General features: G+C 38.7%; 3 protein-coding genes and 1 long non-coding RNA gene across 10 annotated transcripts in view; 1 reads left to right on the top strand and 3 right to left on the bottom strand.

The window, feature by feature from the left end:
• Positions 1-21,713, bottom strand: part of ZC3H11A (zinc finger CCCH-type containing 11A) — a 40,007-nt gene extending 18,294 nt beyond the window's left edge. For 5 of the 7 annotated variants that reach the window (XM_089908248.1, XM_022593724.2, XM_022593725.2 and 2 more), the window contains exons 1-5: positions 14,281-14,475; positions 9,959-10,157; positions 8,755-8,874; positions 2,051-2,174; positions 14-217 (exon numbers count right to left, since the gene is read on the bottom strand). In XM_089908248.1, the coding sequence (XP_089764374.1) occupies positions 14-217; positions 2,051-2,174; positions 8,755-8,874; positions 9,959-10,012 (502 nt within the window). In that variant the 5' untranslated portion in view covers positions 10,013-10,157; positions 14,281-14,475. Of the gene's footprint in view, positions 1-13; positions 218-2,050; positions 2,175-8,754; positions 8,875-9,958; positions 10,158-14,280; positions 14,476-21,545 lie in introns of those variants that run through there. The other 2 variants (XM_089908252.1, XM_089908256.1) reach the window with 2 other exon arrangements.
• Positions 14,596-15,691, bottom strand: LOC149750476 (uncharacterized). The gene has a single exon (XM_089908282.1). It carries the CDS (start codon positions 15,217-15,219, stop codon positions 15,121-15,123), a length of 99 nt encoding a protein of 32 aa, XP_089764408.1. The 5' UTR covers positions 15,220-15,691; the 3' UTR covers positions 14,596-15,120.
• ZBED6 (zinc finger BED-type containing 6) lies at positions 15,732-20,733 on the bottom strand. Its single transcript, XM_022593723.2, has one exon. It carries the CDS (start codon positions 19,820-19,822, stop codon positions 16,880-16,882), a length of 2,943 nt encoding a protein of 980 aa, XP_022449431.1. The 5' UTR covers positions 19,823-20,733; the 3' UTR covers positions 15,732-16,879.
• LOC149750475 (uncharacterized) lies at positions 21,624-23,204 on the top strand. Its single transcript, XR_016392294.1, has 2 exons — positions 21,624-21,812; positions 22,476-23,204. It is a non-coding gene; the product is annotated as an uncharacterized LOC149750475 (long non-coding RNA).
• Positions 23,205-26,554: the final 3,350 nt, after the last annotated feature.

Genomic DNA, 26,554 nt, shown 5'->3' with positions numbered 1-26,554 from the left:
GGCCAGAGCTTACCGTCATCGTCTTCGTCATCATCCGCAGCGTTGATCACCACGGGTGGGTGTGTAGGGCTAGGGACGTTTTCTGAACCTTCTACTTTCATAATACTTCGCAGCTGAGGAGAGGGATTAGACTGGACAGATAATTTGCTCTGCTGAACTGTGAGCTGGCTAGCCTTCACTTCCTCTTCTGGGGACTCAGGCACAGTGGGCAACACAGCTAGACATACAAAGTTAGTCATAAATTAAAAATAGAAGATACAGTCCCAATTTATCAAAAATCTCTGACAGAACAGTATGGAGGTTCCTTAAAAAACTAAACATATAACTGCCATATATCTCAGCAATCCCACTACTGGGCAAATACCCTGAGAAAACCATAATTCAAAAAGAGTCATTGCAGCTCTATTTACAATAGCCAGGACATGGAAGCAATCTAAGTGTCCAACGACAGATGAATGGATAAAGAAGATGTGGCACATATATACAATGGAGTATTACTCAGCCATAAAACGAAACGAAACTGAGTTATTTGTAGTGAGGTGGATGGACCTAGAGTCTGTCATACAGAGTGAAGTAAGTCAGAAAGAGAAAAACAAATACCATATGCTAACACATATATATGGAATCTAAAAAAAAATGGTTCTGATGAACCTAGGGGCAGGACAGGAATAAACACATAGACGTAAAGAATGGACTTGAGGACACGGGGAGAGGGAAGGATAAGCTGGGACGAAGTGAGAGAGTAACACTGACATATATACACTACCAAATGTAAAACAGATAGCTAGTGGGAAGCAGCTGCATAGCACAGGGAGATCAGCTTGGTGCTTTGTGACCACCTAGAGGGGTGGGATAGGGAGGGTGGGAGGGAGATGCAAGAGGGAGGAGATATGGGGATATATGTATAGCTGATTCACTTTGTTATAAAGCAGAAACTAACACACCATTGTAAAGCAATTATACTCCAATAAAGATGTTTTTTTTAAAAAAAAAAAATCTCCAACCACCTATCATAAGTTTGGTGATTTTCTTTGAGCATCATGTCCTTTTAATTTATGTCTTTTAATTAAAATTTTAATCTAATTAATTTCCCCATTTTCCCAATTAGGTTTTAAACTCCCAGGGAGGGAAAATGTGGCTTTCAACTAGTAACTATTCACTGCACATAAACACACTCAAAGTGGGTGCTCAAAACAGAGAATAAACAGGAAGCTAGATGCACAGTAACTATTTACAAATTCTAGACATTAAATTTTAATACTAAAATTCTAGGCTTTTTGATCAAGCAGCAGCTTTTTAAAGGGATAGCGGGCAATACTTCTGAATTATACCAGAAAGGAGTGAGCCTTTTTTCCCCTTAAACAGAGATAAAAATATATATCCATCACATTTTAATCACATAGCAGATGTGGCTTTAAATGGCTAATCACTCCACTAGGAAATTACTTTAAATACTAGCTTTTGGCAGAGTGTAAGTTTCATTTTGGATTGCACCCTAGAGCAGGGGCAGGGTTAGCAAACGTTCTTCTGTAAAGAGGTATATAGTAAATATCTTAGGCCTTGTAGATCTTGTCTCAACTACTCAACTCTGAAGCAGTAGCACAAAATCTGGCCACATAAAATACATAAACAAATGGGCAGGGCTTCATTTCAATAAATCTTTATTTTACAAAACAGGTGGAAGACCAGACTTGCCAACACCCCTGGCCTGGAGAATCAAGTTTCTTTTGAAAATCTCTATAGATATGATAAGAAAATGGGAAATGAGGTAATAAGCTGTAGTAATCTAAACTATCTTGCCAAGAAACATTTGTGAAGCAGCATGGATTTTTGGCAACAAAGTTTTAATCGTGACTGCTATTTTATTGGCTTGTGACTGTGTACAAGTCATTTAACCTTAATAAAGTTCAATTCCCTCATCTGTGAGTGGAAATAATACTGCTCTCTCACAAGACTAAAAGAAGGCCATGTTTATAAAGTACTCTGTACATTGTGCATGTAGGTGTTCATTATACAGTAACTATTCTTTCAAAATTGAAACGAATCTCACTTTTGCTTGGAGGTAGGAAAAGGCCATCAACAAAACGTCCTCTGTTGTGATGAAAAGCACAGTTTAGTTTCTGACATCCCACTGGCTGATTTTCCCAATAACAAGGAATCTCACTGCGTTTTTTCTGTAAGAGGAAAAACACATTATTTTCAAATAAAAAATAGTGTGACCTGTATTAATTTGGTCATGTTTTCTGGACAAAGTTCATACAAGGTTAAAAAATCTGAGGCATGTGAAATGATTTTGAGTATGAGGAAGAAGGGCTGCTGAAAGTAACTTATTCTAGCATGACAGAGAGATGAAAGGAACAGGGAAGTAGTCTGCTATTCTTTCCTCCTTGCCCTAATCCTTGAACTCCTAAATGTCTACATTTAATTTAGAAAAGCAGGGTAATATAGTAGGTAAGATTATGGAATCAAAGATAAGAGTCAAGAATCTCTATTATGTTACTTATTGACCATGTGATGTCAAATAATTTAATACCTCTTAGTCTCACTTTCCTCAGCTATAAAATGGGAGTAACAGTAGCTATTAATTAGTTTCTCATGAGAATTAAATGAAATAATGTACATGAAGCACTTAGCACACAGAAAAGACGCAATAAACTGCAGTTATTATTTGAAGCTGAGAGTTCAAGACTTGGAAAAATTCTTCCTCTTCCCATTCGTGACTTCTAAAGGTTCATGTAACACACTAGGATGGTTATCTTTCCTTCCCAAGCTACCTCGCTCTTATAAAGGGGAACAAGAAAAACAAGAATACTGGTACATCTAGAATGATTTGCTGGATAACAGGATATATGTCCAAGAGAAACACATACGTAAGTTCTAATATACACATTAGATGTATATAAAGAATATTCAAAGAACACTATTTGTAACAGCTCCAAAATGGAAACAAACCAAATGTACATCAACACTAGAAAGGATAAATACATTGTAGTATATTCATAAAATACAATGCTATCCAGTAATGAGAGGGAATAAACTTAACACCATGGGTGCAGAACGAAAGAGGCCAGACACAAAAGAGCACATCCTGTATAATTCCATTTATGTAAAGACCAAAACAGGCAAACTCGTCTATTGCAGAGTAGTCAAGACGGTGATTAGTTTTGGGGGTGTGGTGAGTGACAATGAAGAGATAAAGGGGGAAGACAGAGTGTTGGAAACGTTCTATTTCTTGATCAGGGTGCTGGTCTAGTAAGTATATTCACTTTGTGAAAATTCTTCAACTTGTAAGATTATGATATGTGCACATTTCTATATATACTTTAACAAATAGTTCAATAAAGAAAAAAAAAAAGACGTGATATGCACTTCTGAAAAGCAACTAAATTCTGATTAATAACCTGCATTATGTTGGATCTCTCATAATAAGCAGCCTAAGGATTAAATTTCCAGGAAAGAACAGAAGGACTACTTCAGAAATCTTTAAATATGGAAGAAAGAAACAGAGGAACAATGACCATTACAAAAAGATCCTTAAATGTATCAAAAAGGGCCAAGATCCCAATATCTACTATATTGGGAGACTGATAATTTGATAATACACTGTGTTGGTAGGGATGTGGAAGAATCATGGAGTCCCACATACTGATAATGAAAATATAAATTAGCTCAACATCTCTGAAAGGTGATTGGGTAAAAACTATGTAAAAAATTTATGTCCTGCATTTACTGCCACATATTTTTAAAAAGTATAGCAAATAACTTTGCCTCTGAAAAAACTGGATAGTATTTATTAGTCTCCCGTTACACTTAAAAGGTAGGTATAATAGATACCATTGTTTTTTAGAATAACAACAATTATTCTATTACTCCTTGAGGCAGAATCTAATGCCAATCTTCCTTGCTCCTGGATTTGTGTTTGCTTAAGTTTTTACTTCTTTCCTGAAAGCAATCTTCAAATTACTGCATGACTACTGTGATAGCATCCTCTTTATACAAGAGTCACATGACGTTTATTTGATCTGTTTAATACTTTTACTGAATTTTATTTGTTTCAAAATAAAAAGTAATACATAAGCAAAGAAGATGACTTGGAAAATAAAATTAATGCCTGTTAGGCCATTACCCAGTGAGAGTCACTTATTTTGGTACAGAATTCTTTTTCTTAAAAAACAAAAACCTGTAGAATGTATTGATTCACACTTAAAAGAAAGTTGTTCCATATAATTCTGTACATTTTCACTTAGCAACACATCCTCCATAGTAACATTCTCCTATATGATTACTCCTTTAACTTTTTTTTTTTTTGCGGTATGCGGGCTTCTCACTGCCGTGGCCTCTCCCGTCGCGGAGCAGGCTCCAGACGCGCAGGCTCAGCGGCCATGGCTCACGGGCCCCGCCGCTCCGCGGCATGTGGGATCCTCCCGGACCGGGGCACGCACCCGCGTCCCCTGCATCGGCAGGTGGACTCTCAACCACTGCGCCACCAGGGAAGCCCCTCCTTTAACTTTTTAATAGTAACACAGCACATGGTCCAAAGATATATAGTTAATGCTCACATTATTTAATTAGCAAATACTGAACCATTCTGCTCAAGGAAACAGAGTTGGGCTCCTGAAAGCTCTTGGTCACATTTTCATCAAGTGATCAATACATAATCTTGTTTGATGTGTGTCTGTGTTTAAAGATACCTTATTTAATAAATATCACTGGGGACTTCCCTGGTGGCACATTGGTTAAGAATCCGCCTGCCAATGTTGGGGACACAGGTTCAATCACTGGTCTGGGAAGATCCCACATGCTGCGGAGCAACTAAGCCCATGTGCCACAACTACTGAAGCCCGCATGCTCTAGAGCCCGCACACCACAACTACTGAAGCCCGCACACTCCAGGGCCTGCGTGCCACAACTACTGAGCCCATGTGCTGCAACTACTGAAGCCTGTGTGCCTAGAGCCAGTGCTCCATAACGAGAAGCCACCACAATGAGAAGCCCGCACACCGCAATGAAGAGTAGCTCCCACTCGCTGCAACTAGAGAAAGCCTGTGCACAGCAACAAAGACACAATGCAGCCAAAAATAAATAAAATTTTAATAAATAAACATCATTGATTCATTAACACTGAACTCAAGGTCAACAGCGCTGTAACTCACACCTGAATGAAGCTTATCGAACACTCGTGTTTTCTACACAAGGCACATAAGAGCTTTCTTGCACTTAGGGACATTACATACAGCACTTCAGCACTACACTTGGGGGCCATTTAAAACAGCAAAATCACAAACAAAAAGCACAAAAATGCAAACAAACATGGCACTAAATAGATCACGAAGAGGACATCTGTACTGATTTTGGGGTTATAAATTTTAGCATATATACAAATTTGCAAATATGGAACCCATGAATAATGAAAGTCGATGCATCTAGAAAGGGGGGTATACAGTAAACCGACTCCTTACCATTCCCGTCTCCACTCTCCTATAGCCATTGTTGTTAGGTTTCTCCTTTATACTTCCAGAGATATTTAAAATGCATATACGAGTGAAAAACAAATTCTTTTCCTTATCTTTTTAACACAAATGGTAGTATATTACACACTTTATTCTGTCCTTTGCTTTTTCAGTGACACTATATCCTGATCTTTTCATATAAATAAATAAGTAGTATCCCTTAAAAATTTTTTGGTAACAGCTGCCCAGCACTCCACTGTATGAATGTAATAAAATTTATTTTAAATGAAGGTTCGGTTGCTTCATACACTTTACATATTACAAATTATGTTACAATGAGTAATTCTGCATAGATCTCATTTTGCACATGAGTACAGATGAGACAAAGGTACAGGTAGTTAGTAGTTTTGAAAGATGCAGCCAAACAAGCCTCTGTGCAAAAAAGAGTTAACAGAGTAGCCTAGCCCTAAGCCTGCAGTCCTCAGATAGCCTGCTTGTAAGGCTGGTCCTTTCCCGGCATGTGGGAAATTGGCTCTTATAATGCTCCTGGTCAGTTAACTGATCACTGTGCCTGGACTGTTCATGCAAACAATATGGCTTATGCTGAACACCTGACATCCTTCTAGGAGACTAGAGTTTTGGTATGTGTTAGGTAGAGAGTGCCTATGTGACCAGCCCCAATAAAAAAATTTGGATGCTCATCTAATGGGCTTCCTTGGGCAAAAACACCCCACACATGTTGCTGCATTTTCACCACTGGGGGAAGTGTATGTTCTTTGTGACCCCTTATGGGAGGGAAAGATAATAAAAGAAACCCACACATGGATTCCTCCAGTCTCTGTGTTTTTTTCTTTTATGATCAGTGTAACCTTACTATATCACTGTAATAAATCTTAGCCATGAATAAACCATATGCCAAGTCCCACGAGTTTTTTAGAAAATCTCCAAACGCAGATGTTCTTAGAGACTGATACACCTTTCCTAGGAGTTGTGCCAGTTTACACTCTGCTCGCAATGTTACAACATGATCTTTTGAAAGTTCCAGAGTATTTCTTTTTCTGAATGCATTTAGTGAATTCCCTATTTGGAAGACAGCATAGAATGTAGCTGAGAGACCATAAATCTGAAACCAGAATGGAGTAGTTATATAACCACAGGCATACAAATTGCATATTTAGTCTCTTTCTTCTTTCCCCACCCCATCTCAAACAATTCAGTCCAAAGTCATTAGGTGAAGCTGAGAGAGGTAGGCATTCATGTTGGGAGAGGGAAGGGCAAGTGCCCCAGAGCAAGGTGTTGGAGGTTGACTGAGATGAGGAAGGTATCCATGTGACAAGGTGGAACCGGCCCATAGGGTGTCAGGGTTAGTAAGGCATTTGTGTAGGAGGATGGCCTGGCACGAGGTTGGCGCCTGAGAAGGGTGAGCAAGGCTTTTATGCAGAAGGGATCCTAATGTAGGGTGAGGAGGGTATACTCATGGAGTGTCAGCCTAGAATGGGCATCAAAGATCAAGTGAGGTGAGGAAGGCAGGCTCTTCTGAGTGGGTCCTGGTACAGTCAGAGAATGAGCAGGGTGAGGAAAGCAAGCATCTCACATGGGAGGGCTGCCCAACACAGAGTATCAAAGCCCAAGGATGTGAAAAAGGCATCCATGAGGTCCGGAGCAGGGTGAGGAAGGAGTCCTCACAGTGGAGCAAGGTGGGAGGCCTGCCCTGGTACAGGATGTCAGAATCGAAACAAGGTGAGAAAGACATCCTGTGCAGGAGCAGCCTCATGTGACATCAGAGCCTGAGAGGAAGAGACAGGCTGTAATACACTGTCTAGTTTACGTAACTAGGGGACTGATCAAGTAAGATTAAGAACAATGGAAATCAAGTTTTGGAGAAAAGAGTTACAAGTATGAATAAGGAGAAGCCTAGACAAAACACTGTAGTGCTGGTAAATTGGAAGCATCCATGTGAACTCATGATTTTCAATACATAAAGTAATAAACAATGATATAAATGTATGTATATACATTTATATATTCCTCTGTTCTGTCCACTGCATGCCTGGAAGCAGTGACACTCCAGAAGCAGTTACACTAGAAGGAACCAAGGCTCCTTGCAGAAATGGCTGATTCCACAACTGGAGGAGGAAAAGTACCAGATGAACCTGGATAATCCTGTTAGGCCACAAAGTGAAGACGTGTTCAAAGAATGATGGAAACATCAAAAAGACACAAAAACCAGCTTTAAGGTCTCTTACTGGCCCAAACTGAGTCAACCTGAGGATAACAAATGATAGTAGTGACATAAAACACATTGAATAAAATAGGAAACAATGAGTTCACACATAAAAAGCTAGAAAAAAACCCTTGAGAACTTGATGAGGAATGGGATAATTACAAGGTCTCCAAGTTCCCCTCCAAAAAATACTTACTAAATACAAAAAGGAAAACTTTATAGTGAAGCAATCTGGTGGATACCACCTTAATGAAGTGATCAAAGTTAACACCAGTAATGGGATAATTAATATTGTATGCCACCCAATGGTAAGCAATGAGAAGAATATCACCTCTGTGATATTCCTGCCAAATATACATGACCTGAATTTAGTAATGAGAAAATATCAGATAAACCCAAATTGAGGAACACTCTACAGAATAACTGTCCTCAAACTATCAAAAATGTCAGGGCCAATGAAAGGCAAGAAAAGACTAACTGTTCTAGACAGAAGGAGACTGAAGAGTTATGGCAACTATATGCAACACTTGATTCTGGACTCACTCCTACTGCAATAAAGGACATCACTAGTACAATGGCAAAACTTGAATGGGATCTGAGGATTCAATGAAAATAATACATATATGTTAATTTTCTCATTTTGATGGTTGTATCACAGTTATGGAAGACAGTATCTTTCTTGTTTGTAGGAAACAGTCATGAAAGTATTTGGAAGTGACAGGAAATGTCAGTAATTTACCCCTAAATGGCTTAGAAGAAAGTTTTATAATATTGTACTTGCAAGTTTTCTCTAAGTTCAGATTGCTTTAAAATAAACATAGAAATATAAATACCCCCCAAATATACATATATAATTTTTACACTTTGGACAGATTACCAAACTACCTTTAAGAAATATGATACCAATTCATACCATGTAACATCTAGATATTAAGTGAACATTTTAATGAGAGAAATTTCACTAGGTCATTAAAAAAATTTAACTCACATGTTATATGAAATGTTGTTTTTTACCCCCATATTTTTTATTGGCCCATCAGGACGCAAGACTACTTACTATAATACAAACTGAAAACTTACATCAATCTCCATGTGCCGAAACCTGCACACCTGTCGAAAACAGCGCCCTTCCTGCCATAATGTGCAAACAGTTTCATTTCCTAATGCAGCTTCACAGTGACGGAATGGACAGCTGTCACCCTGTAAACAAAGAGAATAATACAGAAAAGAACTGTGGTACCAAACTAGATCCCAGGCAAAATGTTCACTGTACATTTCTTGGTATCTAGACAAACACAAAGGAGTAAGGAGAGACAGGTAAAGTAGAAAACAACTGACATGAGATGACACGAACAATCTGAGGTCAACAAATTTTTAATTTCCTAAAACCTATTTCTTGACAGCATCCTACATCTGATCTGACAACATGAATGACACAAGCTGAGAGATGGGGCTGAAAAAGACAAATGGGAGTATTAGGTACGCTTTAAAAATATATTTTACTGTTAATCTTCAAAACCATTTCATACATCCTGACTTGTGTAACTAGTTTTTAATGGAAAATCAGAAAGTTAATAGATTAGAATTTAAGTATAATTCCATACTTCACTATGTATTTCATACAACGTTAATATCTGAAACAAAATGCTACTGTTGTGCAACTTGCTATATAAAATCAAAGCTTTGCTCAAAACTGACAATTTTAAACACAGCACCAATATGATTTAAGAAAAATTTTTGAAAAAAAATACACATGCATAGAATTAGTCATAAAAGAACAACAGAAAACAGCAGACAGATCTAAATGGAGCTATAGAAGAATCAAGCTGAAAAACAGGAAGCTCTGACAAAGAAAAAGCAATAAAGCTGTAAAAGCTTATTTAGAAAAGTGGCTTTAGTATTCAGCAGGAAATCGGAAGCAAGAAGTCAAATTCAACCCACCCATTCATTTAACACAAAGTAAATAAAAGCAAAGTTGGCCAGCCACAGTTAAAGTGTTCCCAATTCCAAAAGCACCCTGAACAGATTAATTACAGCTAGAACACTGAATGATGATTAAATGCTATGAACCTTTTTATTTTTGGAGAATATGGAGAACATAAAATGAAGAGAAAAAATGATGAAGAATGAATTCCCTTAGGAATGCTACCCTTTACTAAAAAACTGACAGCAGATAATAAATAGCTGAGCAAAACATAAAGACGACTTGGTATATTGGGAAAATCTTATCCAATTTTATTAGGGAAATCATAGAAAGAAATGATTTAGAGATGCCAATTCTTACTTTAGTACATGTAGAATAGAAAAAAAAATAGCAGTCTTCTCCTTGATTAGGCATGCTGAGTAGATCCTCAGATGAGAAGTGGCTTCTTGAAAACAAGCCACTGCTTCCTCAAGGCGAGGACCAGCTCCAAGTCCTCTTGAAATGGGTTTAATCTTCCAAAAGACAACTCAATCACAGGAATTGTCTTTTAAACGTAATCCTAAAATGAGAAGACAATGAACGAAAGTATTTCAGGTAAATTCTTCCAACTTTCTCCTCCAAATCACCTTGACCAATGAGATCACATTGTTAAAACCAAATTTTAATTGTATTAGTATGTCTATATTGCCTATAACAGAGCCTTATGAAAACTGATTCACATTTTATTCTGATGTGAAAGTTGTACATTCTCATCTACAATGTAAAAGTTTTGTTAAGAACAGCCATGCTTCTTTCTTTTGCACTCTCTATGGTGCTTCAGCATAAACTAGGTAAGCACTGCACACTCAATAAATGATCTGCAGTTTAGATTATTAATGGGACTTGGATTATTTTACACAAGATAATTTGCTAAATCTACATTTCTGACAAACCAGATTTTTTTTTCATCTAACAGAAGTTCCAATATTTTCACAAGCATTTTTGTCATTTCAAAAGTATATAATTGTAAGTATGTGGGAAAAACTGTCTCACTAGAAAAATTGGTGAAACAATTACCCCTGAAAAATCTGTAGAGCTAATAGCTAATATAATTAAGATGGACAAAGAGCTGCACACCAATTGCAAACAAGGAGCAAAAGAAGTTCTCAGAGCTTGACCCATAAAATAGTGCTTATGCAAAATGACCAACATTCCCTCCCACCTCAGTCCCTGCCATACCCTGGCCCCCTGCACTAAAGGGTTCAAAAAAGAAAGCTTCTAGAGAAGTAAAAATACATGACAAGAGCACAAGCCAGAATTTGGAAGGGGTTTCTACAAACTCCTACATCAGAAGATCAGGTTTCAGAAACACTGATCTAGGGACTTCCCTGGTGGTCCAGCGGTTAAGACTCTGTGCTTCCACTGCACGGGGCGTGCAGTTGATAGGGGAAGTTCTGCATGCTGAGAGGTGCGGCCAGAAACAACAACAACAACAACAGAAACACTGATCTACAATTTGAAATCAGCTGAATCAAATTCCTTCATATTTCCTACTAACAATTCCTAATCCAAGAACAGCAGGCCATGACAAAAACCAGCCTTTAAGTCAGCAACCAAGGTTAGAAGAGTTATGTTACTAAACATACCTTCAAAATGTACATACCCTATGACTTCCGATTCCATTTCTAGAATTTATCCTGAGATTAATATTCAACAAATATGCAAAATAACAGTGCATAAGAAAGTTCATCACTAATTTCTTCTAACAATGAAAAACCACCGAGAAACCTAAATGTTCAAAAACCGATGCATCTATAAGCCAAGGAATGACACGGATTGCCAGCAAACACCAGAAGCTAGAAGAAGCAAGGAAGGATCATTTACCTACAGGTTTCAGAGAGAGCATGACCCTGCCAACAGAACACAGACCAAAATGTTAGCAGCAGTTACGGCCATGGTAGTAGAATTACAGGTGGCTACTGATTATTTTGTTTTATGCTGAGAATAACATTAAGTTTTCTAAAATAATGCAACACAGACATAAAAAATTTAAGTTTGCCCTAACTGACCTGACCATCACTGATCCACGAAGGACTGGACCTTTAATAGCACCTCACCAATCCACTACCAGGATTCCTCTGACCGCAAACACAGGGAATGCATTCCGCCTTGTAGGGTACACCAAAAGGTAACTTTAAAAATTGGGGGGGAGGGGGACGTCCCTGGTGGTCCAGTGGTTAAGACTCCACGCTCCCCATGCAGGGGGCCCAAGTCTGATCCCTGGTCAGGGAACTAGATCCCACATGCTGCAACTAAGACCCAGCGTGGCCAAATAAATATTTAAAAACTGGCAGAAGAGGGGCTTCCCTGGTGGCGCAGTGATTGAGAATCCGCCTGTCGATGCAGGGGACACGGGTTCGTGCCCTGGTCCGGGAAGATCCCACATGCCACGGAGCAACTAAGCCCGTGAGCTACAACTACTGAGCCTGCACTCTAAAGCCCATGAGCCACAACTACTGAAGTCTACTTGCCTAGAGCCTATGCTCCGCAGCAAGAGAAGCCACCGCAATGAGAAGCCCGCGCACAGCAACAAAGACCCAATGTAGCCAAAAATAAATAAAATAAATTTTTTAAAGAAAAGAACATGATCAAAGAAGGTTTATTCCAGGACAAAGAATGGTTTAATACTGGGAAATTCATTACATTAATAGAATAAAGGGGGGCTAAAAACAGAAACTCTATGGTATCTTAAGATTTCAAAAACAGAAAAACGGTGGGAAAAAGACTGAAAATTATAATTTTTTAAAGTTAAAATGGCTTAACAAAAAAGAAAGCTAAAACACAACATCTACTCCCAGTAAAAACTCTTTGTAAATTACAAGGAAACTCCTTAGCATGAATGTACTAATTCATCAGAAACTATCAACACATGAGACATGGTAAAACACTGGAGGTAAATCACTCAAGGCAAAAAAAAAAAAAAAAAAAAAAGTCTCGCTGTCTGCACCATCATTCAACACTGTTCCAGAGTCCAGTATATGCAATAAGGAAAAAAAAGTATAAAGATTAGAAAGGATGAGCCAAAAAATTTAGTATCTGCACATTATATGCTTGCAAACTATAAAATCTAACAATCAACTAAAGAAATTTAAAATAAGATATTTAAAAGATCAATAAATTTCCTATGTGCCAGCAACAATCATTCAGATAATAACATTGAATGCAATTCAATTCAAAATCTCAGTGATACTTTATTTTTATTGGAACTTGACAGACTGCAAAATAACCTAGAGTAACTGAGAAAAATAAAGAAAATCTTAAAAAGAATGAGAGGCCTTGTGCTTCCTGATATTATCATAGATGTGAAAGATAACATTTAAATGTAATATTGGCAAATAAATGAGTACAAGATTAACAGAATCCAAGCAATTTCTGGAAAAGGTGGCATTTGAAATTAACCAAAAAAATTAGCTACCCATTTGAAAAAAACAATTACTACTTCATACAAAAAGGTTCCAAGGGAATAAAAGCAAGCATGGCAAAGAGGCTTTAGCTCACTAAAAGCACTATATAAGATTCTAAATTCGTAACTATGCTGAACAAAAAAAACAAGCAATATTCGACAATGCTTAATGGGAGGAAGAGAGGCAATGTCATATAATTACAATCCTTAGATTACTTCTTTTTTTGGGGGGGGGTTCGCAGGCCTCTCACTGTTGTGCCCTCTCCCGTCGCGGAGCACAGGCTCCAGATGCGCAGGCTCGGCGGCCATGGCTCACGGGCCTAGCCACTCCGCGGCATGTGGGATCTTCCCGGACTGGAGCACGAACCCGTGTCCCCTGCATTGGCAGGCGGACTCTCAAGCACTGCGCCACCAGGGAAGCCCAGATTACATTTTTAATATAAAATATATAACCACCCAAGTACTGGAAAAACAAATGCATGCTATTTTTTTTATAAGCTCAGGATGAAAAACACCTGTCCTTAACATGACACCAAAGTTACAAACCGTAATAAAACTGATGGATTTTACTACATAAAATGAAAAACATTCATATAGCAAAAGGTTTATCAGCAACATGGCCAAAGATTAATATCTTCACTAAAAGGGATGTGTTAAGAACTTTTAAAAATCAAAAAGACTTCATTAATTCAGTAAATTGGTATAATCTCTTTAGGGAATTTTAACAATTCTACAAATTCGCATCTAAGAAGTGGTTCAAAGAAATAGTTCACATATATGTGTGTACAGAGCTGTTTTTGGATGCAGGGCTTTTTTGTTTTTAGTGGCAAAAACCCAAATGTCTATCAATCAGGGATACATTACATTATGGCACATCCATCCATATAAAGAAACACTATGTAGTCATTAGAAAAAGGTGAGGCAGAGCTATGTGTATGGACACTGAACTATGCCACGATAAACTATTAACAGTGCTTTTCTCTGAGGAGGTGGAATTACAGGAAGAGTCCACCTTGTTTATATTGTTTTTACCTTTTTTATAAAGTGCATATATTATCCAAAAAAGAGGGGGTAGGGATATTTCCATCAAAAAAACTAAAAACTCATGAACAATTACAAGAAAAAAATGTGTTGACAATATTTTTTTGATTTTCTTACTGATCCAGGAAAATTATGCCTTAAATTACAAAAATGTTCACTCCTTTAATCAGGGAAGAAAAGAACACATTTCCACACTTACATTATTAGCTGGTTGGCTCTCAGCAGCAATGTCTGTGTCTTCACTGAGTTCCAATCTATTACGCCTGTAGGTCGAACCAACACTCAATCCATGAATTAATAATAATGAGGCAGAAAGAATTTTCCTCCTCACATTGCCAAGGAAACCTCTCAGCCACAATTCAAACACAGGGTGTGTTTTTAAAACATCTCCCAACTACTGAGAGATTTAAGTCCATTCAAACAACCTTTGTCAAACTGGAGACAGCTAGGGTTAGTTATCTCCTCAACAAAAAAACAACAAAAAAGAGTTCATATAAAGATGAACTTGAGATTCAAAGAATTATTAAAAAAAAAAATCCATCTTCCATAGCCGAACAATTAATTTAAAAAGAAAAAGAAAAAAGAAAAAGAACACCAAAATTCAATAAGATCCAATTTCTGGTCTTCAAGATTTCTTCACCTATTAAGAAAAAAACAGAAACCTTCCCCCATCTTTATTATCTGTATAATAAAAACATACTTGTATGTAAAAATATAAAGTGTTTTATGTATAATATACATATACATATATACTAACTGGCTTATACACACACACACACACACACACACATACACAAATGTGTAGAAATAAAACATTTGGGTAAGTTTTCCCTTTTAAAATACACTACAAAAGCTTTTAAATTTGAGTTCATTATAAAAATAGTGAACTTCCTCTTCTACCAAAGTATCATGAAGTATATTAATATGTTACACTAAATTTTGCCCAGCCCACAAAATAAAGGTGAAGGGAAATCCTTACACATATATCGATGTGTACAATGTGGATGTATATATATCATCACATCATCTTTTATCACCTTCAGGGAGTGTTTAACCAAAAAAGATAGAAATGTATAGTTATAGAGTAACTACAGAGTGGTGCAGCAAGCTGTAGAAGGCAGAGCAGCATTATAGTCATCCTGAACTGGCACTGTCAAAATTACAGAAAGCTTCTATCTAATAAGGGAAGATGTTTTCCTTCTGTTATAGCAACACCAGTGTCACCGGCATGACATTCAATGGTGGCCCTGCAAAGGCTTGCTTATGCAGCCTAGATCCAAATTCTTTACTGGTGATGGCTTCAACTATAGATTTTATAATTATCCATTTACTCCAGTTAGTAAAAGGGTAAACTTTTGGAGTTGAAATTTCATTTCACAATGGTACATTTACCATTTAAGAATTTCAAAAAAACGAAAAACAAAAACAAAAAACAATTTTGATACATAGAAATGAGTTCTAAATTTTGAACCAGCCCAGTAACAAAGCAATTTTGATTCTCACGTAATAAATACTACATAATTTCTAGGCTAAATCTTGCCAAATACTACCCAAGACAAAACTAAAATCAAAACTTAAAAAAAAGTGGACACCTTTTACTCACACTTAATACTAGTCAATTTTCCAGGAAATTTTTGGGCAGGGAATATCCCCAAATCTAAAATGAAAAAAAGGAAAAATTGGGATCTTACATTAGTTATTCAGTCTGAAACTTTTAATAGACTTTTACTAAAAGTCATCATTTATGGCCTCCCACTCAATCACAAAAACATACTTCCAGAGTGGAAAGGGACAAGATCAACTGAGATCAATTCTCTCATGTGTTAGGCAATGATTCCTAACACATGAAAATATTGACTGCTTATTTTTAAATAAGAATTACGGCCAAAATAATCTCATAGTTAAGAATACAGTATTATGGATCATTCAGTATAATTTTTAAAAGACATTTAAGATCACTTAAATTCAAAGAAACATTCTGTGGGAAAGGGATACTGGTTTGTCACAGTATACTCATGGGGCTTTCATTCCAATTTCCATTCAATCTTTTTCAATTCTGTAAACTTTTTGTCATTTACCCATAAATTATATAAAAGTAGCTAACCTTTGTTTTTACAATAAAAGTTAAAAAGGGCAATTCAAAGACTAAAAGTAATTTCTTCCTAATTGTTTTCTCATGTTTCCTCTCTACATAGACCCAATCTTAAATATAAAGGGCAACTCTATCACACTTAGTAAGTTGAAATTATAACGCTGACCAGTATGAGGAGGCAATTAGGAATTCCCAAATATAAAACAATTTTGTGAACTTTGTTTTTGCCAAGCTGTAAGTATGAATCAGGGTTTTTAAAGAAATAGAAAAATGGTGGTGATGGGGAGAGATACCAGTTTAGTATGCTTTTTCTCTATTTCATTGGTTTCAGAGCAATCAAACTTCCCAGGTTGAGAGAAATTTTTACTTAAAACCAATTACTAGTTCAATCTACCAGCCAGAAATAGCCTAAGGCCTTTCAATGCTGCACTATATTTTTTTAATTAAAAAAGCCTTTTTTTCTCTCAATTGGTATAAACAAAATTTCAAGTGACAGCTACATTGAGTTACTACTATGAAATCTTTAATCTTCACTTTGTCAACATTATATTACCCCTGAGGAATTTTCAGCCCTTTCTGTGTTTTCAGGTTTCCCCAGATTGTGCATAAAGAATAATTAGTATAACTGTATACAACAATTATAGCAATTAGGACACAGTAACATAGCAATAAGTTGCCCATTTTAAATGGAGAAAGGAAAAAGAAATTAAGATAATATTTCTTTTTCATTGCTTTGAATAACTTCATTCTCAGGATCCCAGCTCAGAACCAATGAAGAATAATCATAGTTAACATTTTTCAAGTTCATTTTCAGAAACATCAGCTGTTCTATATTGTCAAAGTCCAGGCTCATGATCTGCTTTGGATGAAAGTGGCTATTTGCAGTAAAGATACATTCAGACTGCCAACTACACATGGGGCAGCTCAGATACTGAATGGCAACTTGGGTCAAAGCTGGCCATACGCTCACCTTCTTCTGCCAGTAAATCAAAGGGTCATCACCTCCTGAGGTCTCTGAATACTTCTCTTTGAAGTATTCATCCACTACTGCCATAGCAGAAGGAAACATGAAGCTTTTGCCTCCAATGGCAACATTATCTGCAGCTGAACTATCAACAGACCCTGAACTGGAGGTGCCTTCTCTTATAGATGAGGTAAATGAATCAGCTCCTACTATGCCTGAGGAACCAGAAGCTTCTGAAGTTGCAATATGGCAGACCTCTGATGAAGATTCCATATAGTTACAAACTTCTTCTGCAAGGATCTGCTTATAAGTTTCCAAATCAGCACCTTGAGGGAAAAAGTCTTCCAAACTGTTTTTAAAGCAGGGGTCTAACAAAGCAGCCAAGATACAGGGCTTGGATTTGAGCATGGCACTTAATAGGGTATCAGTTTCAAGTTTCAGAGATAAACTGTCTACCAGATTGAGGGCCTGAGTAATACCTCTAACTTGAAAATCTTCTCTGAGTTTCTGCAGGGAAAGGAGTAGATGATGGATTAGGGGTAGCACCTGATTCAATCCTGTGGTCTTCACACTCACTTTCTGGGTGGCCTCCTCAAATGGTTTAAGAATATCACAAACATACGTCATTAGAGTCCACTGAAGGGAGGTGAGCACAACTCCACTGGCTCTACCAAGACTATGGTGAACTGAGTAACAATGCTCCAAGAGCCATTTTAACATATAAAAGGTAGAAATCCAATGGCCAGCTTCATCCTGCTTCAAATTTTTCCATGGAAGTTGGTGATCATTTTGGAATTCTTGTAGTATCTGACGGGCCTTGACTGAATGACTAAAATGATGACAGGTTTTCCTAGCAGCCACTAACATGTTCTCAATGCTTTTGTGCTCACAGAAAAAGTCTTGAATGACTGTATTTAAACAATGCAAGAAGCATGGCACATGGGTAAAACCACCATCTTTGATTGCATGTACTACATTAGAAGAATTGTCAGAAACGATGAAGCTAGGGATGAGGAAATTAGGAGAAAGCCACAGACCAATCTGGTCACTTAATTCTTGTAAAATGTTGGTTATCAAACAGTCTTTGGCCAAACCTGTTACACAGAGAACTGCCCACTTTCTAAAATTGGGGATCCTGCCATTACTGGAAGAAGGTGTAGTTTGCAAAGAGACCCAGTGTACAGTCACAATGAAATAGTCAGTGGATGGGTCATGGGTCCATATGTCCACAGTCAGGTGGATCTTTTGGCTTTGAACATTCTCCAAAGTTAAGAAAATTTTCTCTCTGACCCAATCATATAATTGAGGCACAGCCTTAGTGAAAAAGTAAGTTTCAGATGGTAACCTATAGTCAGGGGCCACAATCTGCATGAACCTCTGAAAGGCTGGAGTTGAGAAATAGTTGTAAGGATGCATATCTTCCACAATCATTTGAATAATTGCTTGACTTATTTGACTTGAGGTTGAATTTTCACAATATGTTGTTTCTTGTTCCTGTGCATGCATTAGAGTGTCTTGCTCTGCAACAGGAATAGGACTCTCAGATCTTCTATTTTCAACCTCTAATACAGGAGGTTCATCTGAATCAGAGTCACTAAGGTCCTCAGCTGTTACATCCTGGCTGCCTGTAGACTTCTCTCCAGGCAAAGTATCACTCAAGAGATCATTTCTCTCAGTCTCAGCTTCATCTAATCCATTTCCAACTGCACCACTGTCTTTGTTGGCAACTGCCCAATGGATGGGATGTGTGGCCTGCAGGTGTCGTTGAAGTGTTGAAGTTCCTAAGTGAGAACCCGGCCTACCCCGGCTCACACTTCTTTTACATATATTACAGACAGCTCTTGAGATGTGCTGAGGATCGGTATAGAAAAAATTCCAAACTGCAGATGTCTTGGCTCTTGTTCCAGGAATTAAGGCATGCTTGACAATGTTACTTTTGATGAGAAATCTCCCTCTTTCTGCCTTCAGGGCATCAGATACTGATTTATCACGTTTCTTTCCCATTCCATTATTATCCAATGGATCAGTAGGGATATATTCAAAGCTTCCACTGCTTCCCGCGGAAGAGGGAGATAAAGGTACATCCAAAGTAAAATCCTCCTCCCCACTAGTAACTCCAAATTTGTTGGCCCTGGTCCAGTGAGGTGAATGCCTTGCCTGCAGATGTCGCTGAAGAGTAGATGTCCCGAGATGGCTACCTGGTTTACCCCTGCTAACACTTTTTTCACAGAGGTTACAAATAGCCCGCCAGGTGTACTGGGGGTCAACATGAAAGAAGTGCCACACGATGGAGGTCTTGGCTCTAGTACTAGGTAAATAGATCTGTTTTTCTATATTGCTCTCAAAAAGACTTTCTTCATCCTGTTCAGGGGCATTGGAAGCCAACAAAGCAGGGGCATCTGCAACTGGCCTCCCAGATACCAAATCCTTACTAAACTTTTTCGAAAGGATCAGTTTCTTTCGTCGCCTTTTCCCCTTAATTCGCAAACCCTTCTTTCTTTTCTTTTTCGCGGGCAATTTTGCCTCTTTATCCAGTCCTTCTGCCACCATCTTTCCCTCTACCACATCTTCATCTGTATTAGACGTAATAGGAACACATCCCAGAATCCCGGCACCACTAAAAGTGCTACATCTTCTGCCAGGAGAGAGTGAGGAAACTGGTACACTTAAGGTACATACACTCATTCTTTTTATGTCTCTGAAATTCGTACCAGAATCTATTGGTGGGTTTACTCCTCAAACAGATATACAGCTGTTCCTCTCTACTTGCATTATCTTTTCTCCAATTTCTATGGGGAGTCAAATTCCCGTTGGACCAATAACTTCCAAACCAGGTTATTTTTGGAGGAAAAATGACAGCAATGGAGAACATTCCCAAACGCTTTCACAGAGGGCTTTAAGATCCCTTCCAACTTTCTGAGTTCTGAATTCAAACGGTCCAATTTACTCATGTTACAGAAAAAAGAACTGAGGCCTACTTTCCCAGAGTAATAGAGTTGATCAGAAGCAGCTAGAAACCAGGTCTTCCAAATCCCAGGTTCATGTTCTTTCTGCTTCAAGAACTATACCTGCTTGAAATGTCTTCAGTTTTTAAAATATGTATTTTGTATGCTGCCTCATGATAGCAACATCAATTTCCCTTAATTCTGAAGTTAATTATTCTCAGTAAATTTCATTTAAACAAAAACATAGTGCATCATTCAACACTCATCGTTTAGGACTGTGATTTGGCAATACAACCCAAAATGTCAATTCTGGAAAGCTAAATCAGACTCCACATACTGGTCATTAACAGCAAATTCTAGTTGAGGCCTTTCAACTCTAATTAAAAGTAACACAATTTTTTAAAAATGTGGGTACCTAAAAAAAATGCTTTGGGAGTTAAATTTTACTCAGAAGCTGAATTTTCAATTTACTGTTCGTATGGAGAGTTAATCCATGCTTGGTTTTCAAACATTTTTAGTCTGGAGAAGCTTTACAGCCTGTAAATGAGTAACTCCTAGGTTGGACTCTATATGAGCAACAAAAACTGAAATATTAGCTTTAAACCACTTCCATGCCTTCTCGGTTGATCCCTCCCCTTCCCCCAATACCTACATACATTTACCCTAAAAAGCATCGCTATCACTAGTTCAGCCTCCTTCTCAAGGTCCAGAACCAAGGCCTGGAAGATGTCAACAATATGGGCCTTCCCCATAGGAATCCGCACCGATTATGGGAGTTTAGGGGGTGTTCTTCATTACGGTTTCATCAGTCCTACAAGGAGAACGGAAGTGTCCCTGTTGCTCTTGACTCCGATGCTGAGGGCTGGGAGTGGGAAGTGTAATTAAGGTAGGGAAGGGGTGTAGGATACCGGAATAAGGTCGGTGGCTTTCTGTGTGTGGAGTTTGAGAAAATCTCCCAAGTAGTGGGACCCTGGAGAGGAATGAGAGTAGGTAAAATCAGCTCCTGGCACTCAATTTGACTTAGGCAGCGGGGGTCCGCTCAACTACGGAAACTGTTGCCCCCAAAGAAAGCAATCTAGTGTCAGTTCTCCTCTGGGAGTAGGGAAACAAGTCGGCTTCCTGCGGCTGCTCCGGGCTCCTACAGTTTCACCAACACCGGATGTGGGGGAGGGGAAGAAGGTTCGTTGGGAAAAGGAGCAGGCGCCGTGGGGGTGGGGTGGGGTGAAGTGGGGTGGGGGTGGGGTGGATGGGAGCGGGAGCCTGGGGCTCCCAGCCCGCCCCGGCGACGGCAGCGGCCGGGAGGTGGGGGAGGGGGTCGTTACCGCGGGGCCGAAGGACCCGCTCTGACTTCCCGGGCTAGGCCGCGACCCAGGGGCGAGGGGAGGCCGTGGCCACTCCCCTCGCCCTCTCCCCCACCTCCCCGGCCCCAAGCCACCCGGGAAGCAAAAAACGGGTCTAGTTACCAGAGAACAGAAACTTTACCGAACCGTCGACACTATCCCCGACTCCCGTTTGCTGCCACGTCTTTCTTCTTTCTTAGCCGCTGCCGCCCGCCGTCCTCTCAGCAGCAACACCAGCAGAAACCCAACACTGCCAGAGTCAAAGATGGCGCCCGGCTACAGGCTCAGCTCTAAGACCCGGCCACTAAAAGTGCCAGCACGACGCAAAGCGCAAAGATTCTGGGAGATGTAGTTTCCTCTACGAGGCGCGGCTTAAGATGGCTTCCCCGGGTAAGAGAGGGTCACGTGAGAGGAGAGGCAATAAACCGGTGGCGTCCCTTCCTTTCTGAGGCACGCGTTTTAGAAAGTTACGGGTGTTTTGAAACCGTCTTTGATTTAAATTTTTTTAATCAAATTCACGTAATAAGCGAGGAAATCGCGAGAATTGTCTCTACCAGACAGTAGGCGCTCAGTTTATTCTCACCAGAGTGTTTGCTTAATGAATGAATCGTCCAAATCCTGTGTTAATTTGATTTAGAAATAAACTACTTTTTTCTTGCAATGTTGAAGGATTTGTGCATTTATTTGTATTTGAAGAAGTGAAATGGGTTTGAGGGAAGTTTATTTCTTAAAACAAATTTTAGTTTTGTAAAAACAATTCATGCTCATTAAGAAGTTGACAAGGATTGAGACGTGAAAAGGAAAAAGATCACTTGCCTACCTACTTCATTATTGATATTAGCCTGTATTTTCCCATTTGAATGTCTTTCCTTTTTTACCCTGATTATAAAGTAATGCATGAGTTTTTTAAAGGTAATAATAGAGAAATGTAAAGGTAGAAAGTTTAAATCTGCGTTAACCTCATTCCTGAGAAATAATCTCTCATTAATTTAACATGTATTCTTTCTAACTTTTTTGTATGCAAATATACTTAAATATATTGCACTGATACAGCAGGAGCCCAAGATCCCCCCTGGGTTATAGGCTCAACAGAACTTGCTTCGTGGCAACATTTTACTGAACTTGGATAAAGGATCCATTTCTGCTAAGAAAGGATACACTTGATGGTAAAGCTGATGGGATTCCAGGCCTCTTTTATTTCCTCTTGGGCTTGTTTCCCCACCTACCAGCCTAGTGAGAGAGTCCCAGCCAATCCAGACGGGTAAGTCTCTTCACACTTGAGCTGCTATCTCCTTTTAAAGTGAGAAGCACAGCATTAGAATCGTAGCACCAATCCCTGTATTACATAACAATAATCTGGTTGCCATGTCAACCAGCCCTACAAGCAGGTTCTTGGTAACCAGTTTCTGCCTGTGCCACAACACCTAGGGTTTTTCATTTTAACAGAAGGCTTTCCAAACAGCTGAAATGTTTTCCAGACTAGGACTTTCAAGCCGCATCCAAGACCTTAATACGTAACCAAACTGTAGTTTCGGCCTCTCCCAGGAGTGAAATTTTAATTTCCTGGTCAGCACTAGTGAGGCAATCTGCCTGATAAGATTCCCCCCTACCTTTCTCTAAGAAAGGGTAAATTTCCCCAAAATAATCCACTTTTAACTTCCTTGTCCCACCTGCTTTCTGCCTGTAAAAACCTTCCATTTTATACAACTCTCTCCTTCTATTTGTTAGATGGGATGCTGCCTGGTTCATGAAACGTTGAATAAAGCCAATTTCATCTTTAAATTTACTCGGCTCAAGGTTTGTTCTTTAACAATAGTTATATTTCATCAAATCTAAGGTATCATTGATTATAGCGTGCATCTTATTTTACAGGCCTCTAAGAGAAAAAACTGCCACTTAAACTCTGACAGGCCATTGATCAGAGATATTAAAATTTGATAGGATGTTCATCTCAGAATGAATGAAATACAGTAATTTCAGGATAAGAACAGGCTAAAACTATGCATATTGCTTTGCAACTTGCTTTTTTTCTTCCACTTTACCATTTATCTTGAATATCTTTTAATGGTCATCAGTGCTTAGAGGCCTACCATATTCTTTTTAACAGCTCTCATACCATGGTAAGGCTGTTTTGCAGTAAATTTCACCAGTTCCTTTTTGATGGAAATAATCCTGTTTCCGTCTCCATTAGTCTCTCCCAAGGGGGAAAAGAAAAATAATGGAGTAATAGGGACACTGAAGAGTGCAGAAGTTAAAAGCCTCTGGCTATTAAAAAGAGGGAGAACTAGTTAGGAAATCCTCTGAAGTCCAGGTGAGAACCCACATGGGGATCCCCCCACCCCACCCCATATATACAAACAGAATTCTCAGGGGTGGATGTGGGCTTGCCCCTTGTTTGTTAAAAGGGGATAAATTATCTAGGCCAAGGGCACAATGCCAGATTTTCCCTACTCACACCCCACCTTGATTCTAAATGAATTTCAAACAATCTTTAGACCTCTTCCGTAAGTAATTGACAAAACATTTTACGATGTGCAATGTGAGAGCAAAGGTTTTGTAGAGCCCTCTAGAAAAATAATGCAAAATTATTGAGAATTGATTCAAAAGTGAATATTTATTTAGACTAGGAAAGGAAATCACAATAAATTACACATAAAAAAAATCTTGCACTATATATATTACAAACTCAAAAAAGTCATACTTTTTTTTAACCAATAAACTATAATCCTCTATAATAGACTTTTCTATATATTTAGCTGCATAGTTTTTGATTGCCTCTTCATATGACAATCTTGTAATATTTCTATAAAGAGAATAAAAAATACATCAGTCTTCCCTCTGGAATTTTTAATAAAAATAGTTTTATCAATGATAGTTTAGAAAAGTCTCTTATTTCACAGCTTATTGGTAAAATTGGTGAAAATTATAGATTTGTTGTCAAATTTAGGGAAACTTCCATCAAGTTTCTTACATATGTAAGCACTAAGACTTCATAGAATATTGAATTATTTAATATATTCTTGACCAGGAGAGAACAATCATTTTTGCTAGATATATTAGTTATCTATTGCTACATAATAAATTATCCCTAAATTTACTGGCTTAAAACAATGAACATTTATCACCTCACAGTTTCTGTGGGTCAGGAATTCAGGAGCAGTTTAGCTGGGTGGTTCTCGCTCAGGATCTCTCATGAGATGGTAACCAAGTTGTTGGCCATCTCTACAAGTCATCTGAAGGCTTGACTGGGGCTAGAGGATCTATTTCCAAGCTCTCTCATATAGACCTCAGTTTCTTACCATGTGGACCTCTCCACGGGGCTGCTCAGGATTTTTCCAAACATTAGTTTCTGGTTACATAAATTTCAAACCTTGTCTCTCCTCCACAATATACATGCCACTTATATCAAGATATGACCTCTGGCCCTACAACTTTGGGTCATAATGCCAGATGAGTCTACATAGCAGGTAATAGGGGTATTGTTGAAAGCCATTTCTACACCTAAATGTCTGGCAATAACTTAACTCTAAGTGAAAGTGACTGTACACCACATAAATAAAACCCAAAATATTTGTATCCCAACTCAACTTCCTCTTAGCAGGATCCCAAAAATGTCCAACAAGGGGAAGGTATTGGAGAGAGAGTCTGAGTGAAAAGAAACAAGGATCTTAGTCATTGCTATGAAAATATCTTACTTATGGAATTTTATGATAACCACATGAGCATATTGCTAAGGCCTTGCCCAGAGCCTTGAAGGGGGCTTGTGCAAGTAGGGGGCCTGAAGGTTAAACTTCTTTAGCTTCATGCTAAATCCTCCTCTCTTTGTATAGTATGTTGACTGGGGAGCCATATGATCTAGATTCAAATCCTGGCCTGTCCCTCCTCTGAAGCTCTAGCCAACTCTGTGGGCTCCACAAGTTGGCAGTAGCCCTCTTTTTGTACTTCCCACATTAGAGAACAGAATGGGAGGGGAACTACCACATGAGTAGCTAGTCCCTTCTCTGACCCAGTGTCCATCACCACTATCCATCAACCTTCCTCTTTTTCTTCCTGCCTTTGGGTCTCAAATGTCTGACATGAGTAAGGAAATAGGAACCAACAGAGTCTCCTAGCAAGGAGCCTTGCACAGGAGTCACAAATACCTGTTAACTGCAATGGACAAATTAAAAACTTCTTGCTCTAGCTGCAAGACCAGAGCTGGTATCACTGAAATCAACCTTCCTAGGACTGCCTTCCCCTCTTCACTCCCAGTGCTTTTCTTATTTCCTTATATAGAATTTTTTCCTTGGTACTTAATTTTGGAGTGGGGTAACTGTAGTTCTGTTGGGTGATGGGTTAGTTAAGAAAAAGCAGATGAGGTTCTCATTCCCGTTTATCTTATACTAAGTATTCTTCTATGTTTAGGTTGCTGTGCTAGGCATTGTGAGGAACCCTAAATAGGCATAATATGTGGAATTGCCCATGTGGAACTTTTCCAGAAGACATGATAAACGTAAAGATAAATAACTGCCATGTACTGTACATCAAGTGTCCAGCTACAGTTTAGACCTGGGATTACAAACTCAAATGCTTACATGAGCCAGGCACGTGTGTATATGAGAATGATGAGCCAGGTGTAAGAATAAAACTCGAGGGACTTCCCTGGTGGTCCAGTGGTTAAGAATCCACCTTCCAATGCAAGGGACATGGGTTCGATCCCTGGTCAGGGACCTAAGATCCGACATGCCGTGGGGCAACTAAGCCCACGTGCTACAACTACTGAGCTCGTGAACTCTGGAGCCTGTGTGCCACAACTAGAGAAGCACGTGCGCCACAATGAAGAGCCCGTGCACTGTAATGAAAAGATCCCGCATGCAGCAATGAAGGTCCTGCATGCCGCAAATAAGACCTGACACAGCCAAGTAAGTAAATAAATAAATAAATATTTTTAAAATTATTTAAAAAAAAAGAATAAAACTTGAGAATGCATGCCCTAGCTAAAGGTCCCACTGTTACATTCAACTCCAGCCTAGACTTGCCAGGTGGGAATGCCTGATTTTTCAATGGAAGCCAGAAACTCAGATTTTTATGTGAAATTTATGATTAAGCTGATTCAAATGAAACAAACAAAAAAATCACTTCATGGCCTGGCC

This window comes from Delphinapterus leucas, chromosome 1 (assembly GCF_059928025.1).
Source record: "Delphinapterus leucas isolate spDelLeu-1000000601 "Yukka" chromosome 1, BTC_Dleu_Yukka2, whole genome shotgun sequence".
Taxonomy (NCBI): Eukaryota; Metazoa; Chordata; class Mammalia; order Artiodactyla; family Monodontidae; genus Delphinapterus; species Delphinapterus leucas.
This window is presented reverse-complemented; position numbering and strand designations above follow the sequence as displayed.